A 10017-nucleotide genomic window follows, 5' to 3' on the forward strand; every position below is an offset into this window, starting at 1 on the left:
GGGTCTCACATAGGAGAAATAATTAAAACACTCACACTACACAACACCAAGGCACAATGGAGTGGAGCCCACACATAGACTCCACTCCATTGTACCTTGGTGTTGTGCCATTGTTGTGTAGTGTGAATGTAAGGATCACTTTCCCCACATAAATTTCGTGAATCCCACTCCATGTATCTACAAAAGTGTACAACAGTTGCGAAGAAATCTTTCCTCCTATAATATATACCCTTATGCATAGTAGGGTCAAATTGTACGATTGTAAAGCATCTGCATGGCGATTTTGAATTTAAAATAAAAAAATAGACCTAAAAAAAATTAAAAAAAAAGGAATACATTGGCTTTTCTGAAGTAAATACAAAATGCATTTGATCTACAATTCTGTCTGGAGAAGCACCGCATATCAATGCATGAATTTTTTTTTTATCATTTCTCTCTTGATTTATTATCATCATGAAGATAGGCTGCATCGTGTTGAAGGTTGAAACAAGGGCGCCTTGCGACGGTGCAAGGAGTGGCGATGCCTATACATGCAGCTGGCAACACCACCTTGCCACCATCCACATCGAATATCTCTTCTCTCTTTGCTGGATCGGTTCCACCTTTAGGCGATTCCTTCTCTATCTCCCACTACACCCTTGCCATCTTGCTCCACCAGATTCCTCGACGTGTCCCCTTCCCACTCCCCTTCATTTGCACCATCACTTAGGGCATACAATAATGCCTATACACGCAGCCAATATAACCTATGTTCAATGTAATTTACATGTTTGACAAAAAAGGAATTTAAGGAAAAAGTGGTTTTCAAAGAACGGTTTTAAAGAAGGTTCAAATAGTGGGAAGACCGGTTTATGAAATAAAGATTAAAATTCCAAAGATTTGAAGTAAAAGAAAAAAAAAAAAAAAAAAGTAATGAAAGAAAGATAGGTTAAAAGGAAAGTTTAAAAAAAAAAAAAGAAAAAAAAAAAAGGTAATAAGGTAAAGTTACAGAAATCACACTTGGCAGTTGGCGCCGATTTGGTGCTCGGTCATGTTGTGAATGATATTTTCATGGCTTGGCTTCGGTCTAGCACTTAGTCATGTGAAAATTACTTGTGGTATCGGTTTGTTGCTTGGTCACAATTTGTAGTTTAGGAAATCACATGGTGTTCGATTATTTGATGATCACATGTGGCGTCGGTATGGTGAGCAATCATGTTGTGTTCAATTTTTCCATGGTGTTGGTTTGGTGAGCAGTCAAGGTGTGACTGATTATTTCCATGATGTCAATCTTGTGCTAGGTCATAAGAAACATCACTATAGTTCATGAATAGATGTCTAGTAAGATGATAACAAGGAAAGTTAGATGAGTTAAATAATAATAATAATATAAATTAAAAAAATTAAATTAAAAAAAGTTAAAAATAAAATAAAATAAAATTGATGTTCTTAATTTAAGAATATGTATATATGTTTGAGGTTACAAGGCGTGTTTTGTTTTAAGTATATGGGTTAAATACCGTATTGGTACTTCAGTTTTACGTGATTTTAAATTTAGTACCTCAGTTTTGTTTTGTATCATAGGTGGTACCTGAATTAAGGGTAAAAACCCATTTGGTACTTCTGTTAGATTTTTCGTCCGAATTTTAACGTCTCGCCACGTGTCAACCGCTGAGGTTGACACGTGGCACTACATAAAAAAAATTAAAAATAAAAAATTGAAATCTTTAAAAAATGATAAAAAATAATAAAATTTTAAAAAAGAAAATTAAAAAAAGAAAAAAGAAGAGGGGTGGCTGAGCCACCCCCCTTGGCCGGTCTGGGGTGGCCGAACCATCCCATAGGGGGTGGTTCGGCCACCCCACAGTTGAAAAAAAAAAAAAAAAAAAAAATTTGAAGGGTTTTGGCCCTAGGGGGTGGTTCGGCCACCCCCATACAAGGCGGCCTGGGGTGGCCGAACCACCCCCGTGGCCCATGGGGGTGGTTCGGCCACCCCAAGGGCAAACCCTCAATTTCTTTTTGGATGGGTTTTGGCCCTTGGGGGTGGCCGAACCACCCCCGTGGCCCTAGAGGGTGGTTTGGCCACCCTCAAGGTCAAACCCTCATTTTTTTTTTTGATGGGTTTTGGCCCTTGGGGGTGGCCGAACCACCCCCTAGGGCCATGAGGGTGGTTCGGCCACCCCCATACCGGGCGGACTAGGGGTGGCCGATCCACCCCCATGGCCCTAGGGGGTGGTTCGGCCACCCCCAAGGGCCAAAACCCATAATTTTTTTTTTCTTTTTTTCTTTTTTTCTACCATGGGGTGGGGTGGCCGAGCCACCCCATGGGGGGTGGTTGGGCCACCCCAGACTGGCCAGACCGGCCAAGGGGGTGGCTCAGCCACCCCTCTTCTTTTTTCTTTTTTTAATTTTCTTTTTTAAAATTTTATTATTTTTAATCATTTTTTAAAGATTTCAATTTTTAACTTTTAATTTTTTTTATGTAGTGCCACATGTCAACCTCAGCGGTTGACACGTGGCGAGACGTTAAAATTCAGACGGAAAATCTAACAGAGGTACCAAATGGGTTTTTACCCTTAATTCAGGTACCTCCTATGATACAAAACAAAACTGAGGTACTAAATTTAAAATCACGTAAAACTCAGGTACCAATAGGGTATTTAACCCTAAGTATAGGGTTGCTTAATTTTATTTATTTTTTGACATGTCCACACAAGAGGGGGAGGGGAGAGAATTTGAACTAGTGACCTTCACTTCATGAAGTATAGTTTCTATCCGATTAAACTATTCCTTAAGAACAAGTATATTGCTTAATATTATTGATCCTTAACAGACCTCATGCCTACTCGAGTCATGCACTCAATGTGGAAGACCAAGCCACAAGATTGGTTATGAATGGGAATGAGGGTCATTTGGTATGAATAAAAATAGGCTTAGGGTCCAATGCTAGCACTTACACAAAAGTTAAAAAGCCACAATAAGCCTTAGGTAAAAAAGATCCCATTATTTTTTTATTTTAAAGAAAAAAACTCGTTTACTAGGTCTCTATTTTCTATTAACTTAATCATAAGAGGCTCCTTTGCTGATCTATGGGCGGGCGCGCTACTTTGATGGTTCTCTCCTTATTTTGTAAGCACCCACACTTTAGGTCAAGTTCAATCATGCAAAAATATACATCAACAAAAACCATGTGATAGTTGAGATGGATGATGGATCACATGTAAATCATGTTGATCTTATTTTACTCTTCTGTTGATCGTTATTTTTCTTCAATAGCCAACGTCAGTTGGGTATGCAGGTAAAAAGGATATTAATGCTCAGTCACAACTTGGAGGGTAATGCATTTTCACCATTCCTGCTGCTAATGCCTTCAAAATTGCTCTTTTTGTATGCTTGTTTAGCTACAGGAGATGTACTTACTCAAATCTGAACCGAAGAGCTACATTTTGGTGTTCTTAAATTAAAAGCTCCCATATGCCACTGTTACGGCTTGTTGGGAATAAATCTCATTTTCAGGTTCCAATCAATCACATCTACATGGAAGATAATCCACTTGTTAGAGGAAGATAAATCAAAATCCCCTTCTTATGGAACACTACATTCATATAACAATTAATACGATATACTCATAGAATTCCACTCAAATATGAAGATTGTACGGATAATCATTACAGAATCCCCTTTAATGAAGAATGTAATCCTAAGAGATAAAAGACACCGATATAATAGCAATATTCTACCTTTAAGCTACTTAGAGTTCTACAAGACACGATGCATCGATTCATTTCGAAAATCCTAACTCATTACTATATTTTTACTCTAAACAAACATGCTAATTCAAGCACAGGATCCTTTGGTGAGAATCAAGCCATAAAAAAAATTGCCGCAACCAAGCTTTATGCCACTGTTAAATCTCAATTTATTAGTCTTTTAGTGATTAATTTAATTTAATTGAAATTGAAATGACAACATTGCAGCGATGCATAGATATAACTCATGCCATTTCTGTGGAAGGATGATCCTCATGCCGTGGCTTCCTTCGATTATGAGCAAATCGTTTCAAGACACGTGTTTGTTTCCTATGGGACTTCATTAAAGAACACTGTTCTCAAACCGCATGCTGCCACGGTGCCACCCATCAACATTCATTCATGAGTCGGTCACGTCCTGCATGACCCAATCATAGCCCTTGATATTTTCATCCTAATTCGTATAATATAACACAAAATTATTTAATAAATAAAAGAAAGAAAAAACCATAGCGGACCTCGACACGAAACATCGGCAGGGACACAAGGTACGAGGTCTAAGTCCGGCACGCGACCCCGCATCACGCGACACGCGTCCTCTTCCCCACCACGATATGTGACTTCGTCGAACATTCAATATTGTCCTAGAGCGAAAGACTAGACCACCAAAAAAGCAAAAGCGGCATTCAGCATACCGAGACGCCACGTAATGTCCTTTCTAGATACCAACTCTAAATCTTTTTTCACCAAACTGAATCACTAACCGCAGGATCGGTTCTCCACGTGTCCCGAAACATCATCTTCACCGCCCACGTCTCTGTTTGAAAAATCAAAGTCAGTGGTCCACGAAAGCCCATCTGTCCCCGATCCAACGGTCTTGAAAAACCGACGGCCAAGATTCCATGCTTTTTTCTATAGTACTCCGTTTGGAAATCGCCATAGCTTTCACAGTTTCACGCGAATGAGAACGAGGCCGAAGCCTGAGTTCACGGTAGCAATGGATCTCCGAAGGATGACGTTAGATTCCGGCCAAATGACCCAACTCACGGTGACCAAAACCAAGAGCGCTCGCCTGAAAAGGCTGAAGGTCCGGAGACTGAAGTACACGTGTCGAACGAAGACCCACGTGGAGGAAGAGAAACAATTGGACGAGAACAAGAAGGAGATATCATTGTCGTTGTCCTCGTCTGCAGAAAACAAGGTGGTTTTGTCGTGCCAGAGAGACAGTCCGGCGAGTTTCACTGCTCACGGCTCTGTGTCGGTGATAGGGAGGAGGAGAGAGATGGAAGACACGGTGAGAGTGGAACTGGGGTTCATGACAAAGAGAAACAACACAGTGTATGACTTCTTTGGGGTGTACGATGGGCATGGCGGGCCGCACGTGGCGAGGGCGTGCGAGGAGAGGTTGCATGGGGTTATGGTGGAGGAGGTGGGAGGTGATCAGGGTAGAGATAATGGTGAGGGGGTGGAGTACTGGGAGAGAGTGATGGAAGGGTGTTTTGGTAAAATGGACGAGGAGGTGAGGGGGAGTGGGGTCGGGAGGACGGTGGGGTCAACGGTGGTTGTGGCGGTGGTGGGGGAGGAGGAGGTGGTGGTGGCCAACTGTGGGGACTGTAGGGCGGTGATGTGCAGGGGTGGTGGGGGGGCTTTGGCCTTGTCTAAGGATCATAAGGTACGTACGGGTTTGATGTACTTTTCCTTTTATTCCTTTAATTTCCCCAAAAAGAAAAACGCTACTGGAAGAAACGGTTTCAGGCCGGAGATCGAAACGAGGAAAGGTCATAGAACGTAGATTATTGAAAGCAAAGAAAAATGGCGGTACTCTAGTAGCTTAGGAAGATAGGCATCATAGAACATATATAGATTAATAATTTTTAATATGCGTTCGTATTTAAGGAATTTTTCATGGTAGAATTAATGTCTAAGAATATTACAGCATCTTGACCTATGTCTAAAAGATTCAGAAGGTTATATTGGTTATATTCCAAGACCGGATTGCCAAATTGAGGGAGGAAATCGGCCGGATCGGACAAGGTTATATTGGTAAACACAATGCGGGTCTAGAACCTAAATTATTTTCGTCCACTTTCTATTAAATTTTTTACGGGTATTGTCATGTCATACCAATTCAAAAGATGACGTGTTCGATCCGTATAATAAGAAGTATAAAAATATATATATATATATATATATATATATATATATATATATATATATATATATATATATAGAAAAGAAAAAAGAAAATGAAAAATGTCATAGTTGGAACATTTTTTTCATTTTTTAATATTATTATTATTGTTGTTATTGTTGGTACCTTAATTTAAAGGTATTCCAATAATATGGGATCAGTGAATGGCTTTTCCAAGCTCCAATAGAATACAAAATATAGAGTTAATTAGTTAATGAACTTAAATATGAAGGTAAAGTTGTTGGTGAATTTACTTCAATGTCAATGCCATGTTGCAAGTCTAAGAAAGAGCCCATGATAGGGTCATTTTGGGCCATTGCGAGGAAATTAGAAAGTGATCAACTTCTGCTATGCACAACTTTTAATTTGTTTCACTAGGGGGAGCACTTATTTTCAATTTGCTTTCTACTTTGGTTAGAACGCGCGTACAACTATTTTGTCAAAGGGAAAAATACCTTTTACCACCTAAAATTTCACTACCTTTACCATGCTTTTGTCTCTAATTTTTAAAAATGTTAATTTTGTCCATTTGTTACTTAAGTCCATCTTCTCTAATGAAAATCAACCGACGTGGATTTTTAGAAAGAATGTCCTCAAAATAATAATAATAAAAAAAAAATTTAAAAAAAAAAAAAAAAAAAAAAATCCTTTTCGGCCATCCCAAAGGGTCCCCCATTCTGCCAACTTGGGGTGGTTTTGTTTTTTCCCTAGCCTGTTTCTCAAAAAAGAAAAAGAAAAAGCTGTTTTATCACACATGGGTCAATTTCGTTAGAGAAGACATACTTGAGTAATGGATGGGCAATACATTTCCACTTTCAAAAACTTAGTGATGGTACATTGCCAATTTTTAAACATTCAAGGCAAAAGTGGTGAAATTTTAACTTGGAGGGTAAAACCTATTAAAGTGGTAAAAAGTGGCAAAAAGTGATATTTTCAAAGTCCCGGCCCTTAGTTTACTTGTATCTTTCAGTTTCATTATAGTTATGATAAAGATAGATATTTCTTCAATTATAAGAATTGAGCTTTATATATATATATATATATATATGCAGCAATTTACAAATCTTACTAGTGAAATCATTTCTGCGTGTAGCCTGACAGACCAGATGAGTTGAATAGAATTGAAGCCGCTGGTGGAAAGGTCATAAACTGGGATGGACAACGTGTTCTAGGAGTTCTTACCACTTCTAGATCAATAGGTATGTTTTAAGTTCCTACATGCCCATAATATTAATTGGGATTCAACTAGCTTTTTTCACAGAATAAAGATGGTTTATCGTGCTTGTGATCATTCAAATTCTAGTCTAATGTAGGAAAGAAAATGTTGATTATAGTTACTGAGCAAAAAATTTAAAGCATAAATGACTTACACTAGTTCCTTGTCACGATCCAGGGACGCGTTAGTTACATCTTTTGATATACTCCAAAAGTACTAGTTAAAATTACAGTTGAAGCTTCTTTTTGCACCGATAGATCTAGGAATTTAATTTGAAGGGGCCATACTGCATCGAAATTTTTGTCAGGGGCCAAACCGTCAAAGACCCAAAAAAAAAAGACAAATATTTTATATATATATATATATATATATACATCTTCTACGCATCTCATTTTCAAATCTACAATTAGATTTATGGAACTAACATTGGGTCTCACAAATTCATTGGTAGATTTGAAACTTGGTTGTATGGAGATATGTAGAGAATATATGTGTATCATTTCTCGTTTTTTGAAGAGGGGGCCTGGAGGGGGACCATGGTGCCTACCAGTCCCACTTGGGTCCATCATTATAAGGTTGGCAATTTTTAACATGATTACGAACCCAACACGAAATTGAAGAGTTAAGATTGAAAAGTCTAACTCGTTTAGCTAAATGTGTTGAGTTATTGTTAACTTATATATCCTATATAATCTTATATATACACGCACACAAATTGACATCCCTACATCACAGCTTCTTAAAGTCACGATCTAATGTGGGACTTAACTTTTAGGGTATTATTGTTGATTATTAAAACAGTTGTTTGGGAAAAGATTATCTCTTGATATATTCTAAGGCACAGATTAGAAAGGTCTTATCATTTGTTGGTAAGAGTGCCCCCTATTTACACTTCTAAGCACTTTGCTTATGTCAATGGTGATGAATTCAGGGGTTTTTTTTTTTTTTTTTAAAAAACTTTCAGGCCAAGTTATTCTTTTAACTCCTTTGGTTTTAATTGGGATGCATGTTAAGCATGATGCCGTATCAAGTAATCTCCAAATAGCACGTATATATATAATAGTACATGAAATATCACTATACGATAAATCAACCATTCTCTTTACTTCGTTTTTGAACTTTGGATGCAGGTGATCATTACCTCAGGCCATATGTTATTTCCAAACCGGAAGTCACAGTGACCAAGCGAACTGATAAGGATGAATTCCTCGTACTCGCTAGCGATGGTTTGTGGGACGTTATCTCCAATGAAGTTGCATGCCTGGTTGTGAAGAGATGTCTTGACGGACGAATGAGGAGGAATTCCGTAGACGTAGAGGTTGAGAATGAAAGTCGTGCTGCTCAGGCAGCAGCGGTGTTAGCCGAGCTAGCAATGGCTCGGGGGAGCAAAGACAACACTAGCGTGATTGTAGTTGATTTAAGGAAACCCTGAGGCTTTCTCAGTCAATAGCAGTCCTCTCGTTATCTCCACGTACTTGGTCCTGGCAAGCTTTGAGGTTGTTTTGTCAAAAAGCTGAAGGCACGTGCAAGAAATTAAGCTTGATCAATCCGGTAGCCGACCAAGGATTCATATAGCATGTTGGAAATTACGGATATGGCAGCCTCAGAGTTTTATGGAAACATGGGTACGTACGTATGTGTGTCGTTTAACATATATAATTCATTTATGGTGTTGTTTAACGCTACGCCTCCCTTGAAATCATCTCCATGGCATGGTATTACAAGCATTACGAAATGGGTTTTTTTTTTTTTTTTTTTTTTTTTTTTTAGGGTGGCTAAAATCTCTTATATAATTGCCAAAGGAAAAAAGAATGCTTGATTGTGGTGAGTATTAATTTGTGGCGTTGTGATGGGCTCAGCATGTTAGTGTTGTTGGGCTTCTTTCTATTTATATTTTTTTGGGTAAGTGAAGCACAATATTGTCAATTTCAATAGGCAAGGGATCGAGATCTACTAGAAAGCCTTTGTGCATGCTATTGAACAAGCAAAAGATTCAGCTGCGTGCCTGCGTGGAAGCCGTTCGTTGCGCTCGCTTCTCTTTTTTAAGTGTTTCTTTTTTTGTCGTTCTGCTTCAGGCTGCCAATATTCCATAAACCATAAGTCATGTAGCCTATTTGCTTTGTCCTCGAGATTTTCGAGCTCAATTTTGGGAGACTCCTGCATGGTTGCTTGTTGAAATAGATTGCATGCAAATAGAATTAAGAAATTAAAGTGCATGGATGGATCCTCTCTATTTCAAGTGATTTTATGGTGCAAATTAGATTTTAAAATTTTAATAATTTATATGTTGTTAAACATCGAATATGTTGTCATATTATTTAAAAATTTTAAATGACATGCATAACATCATCATATACACTATTACACAACATAACGAAATCTTGATAATAAAATAAATTAATCATTTTCATTTCACTAGAAATTATGAGGATTCTATTTGAATCAAGAAGATAAATGCTACACACATCTAATTCTCATACTTCGATATGGCACTAAAAATCATCATTGGATCTAAAATTTAATATTAATTTATTTTTTAAAATTTAATAGTGATTTTTAGGGAGTGAATAGCATTTCTCTGTGAAGAATGTTTACTGTTAATTACTATAACGCATAACCCAAAAAGGCATATTTGGAGTTAATTTGTTGTTTAACAACTGAAATGCCTGATGATACGTACGTAGCAATAATATCAAGGGTTAAATACCCTAGAGGTACCTGAGTTTTACGTGATTTTAAATTTAGTACCTCAGTTTTGTTTTGTATCATAGGTGGTACCTGAATTAAGGGTAAAAACCCATTTGGTACCTCTGTTAGATTTTCCGTCCGAATTTTAACGGCTCGCCACGTGTCAACCGCTGAGGTTGACACGTGGCACTACA

General features: G+C 38.0%; 1 protein-coding gene across 1 annotated transcript; it reads left to right on the top strand.

The window, feature by feature from the left end:
- Positions 1-4667: 4667 nt before the first annotated feature.
- On the top strand, positions 4668-8837 carry LOC133862300 (probable protein phosphatase 2C 8). The gene is made up of 3 exons (XM_062298077.1): positions 4668-5400; positions 7013-7118; positions 8266-8837. Exons 1-3 carry the CDS (start codon positions 4690-4692, stop codon positions 8565-8567), a joined length of 1119 nt encoding a protein of 372 aa, XP_062154061.1. The 5' UTR covers positions 4668-4689; the 3' UTR covers positions 8568-8837.
- Positions 8838-10017: the final 1180 nt, after the last annotated feature.

Source organism: Alnus glutinosa, chromosome 1 (assembly GCF_958979055.1).
Source record: "Alnus glutinosa chromosome 1, dhAlnGlut1.1, whole genome shotgun sequence".
NCBI classification, from domain to species: domain Eukaryota; kingdom Viridiplantae; phylum Streptophyta; class Magnoliopsida; order Fagales; family Betulaceae; genus Alnus; species Alnus glutinosa.

What these genes read in the sequence shown, in the direction of transcription:
- LOC133862300 (XM_062298077.1), top strand. Translation starts at nt 4,690, where the DNA reads ATGAGAACGAGGCCGAAGCCTGAGTTCACGGTAGCAATGGATCTCCGA. An exon ending in CCTTGTCTAAGGATCATAAG is followed by an intron (nt 5,401 to 7,012) that starts GTACGTACGGGT and finishes TTCTGCGTGTAG; the next exon opens with CCTGACAGACCAGATGAGTT. An exon ending in TACCACTTCTAGATCAATAG is followed by an intron (nt 7,119 to 8,265) that starts GTATGTTTTAAG and finishes CTTTGGATGCAG; the next exon opens with GTGATCATTACCTCAGGCCA.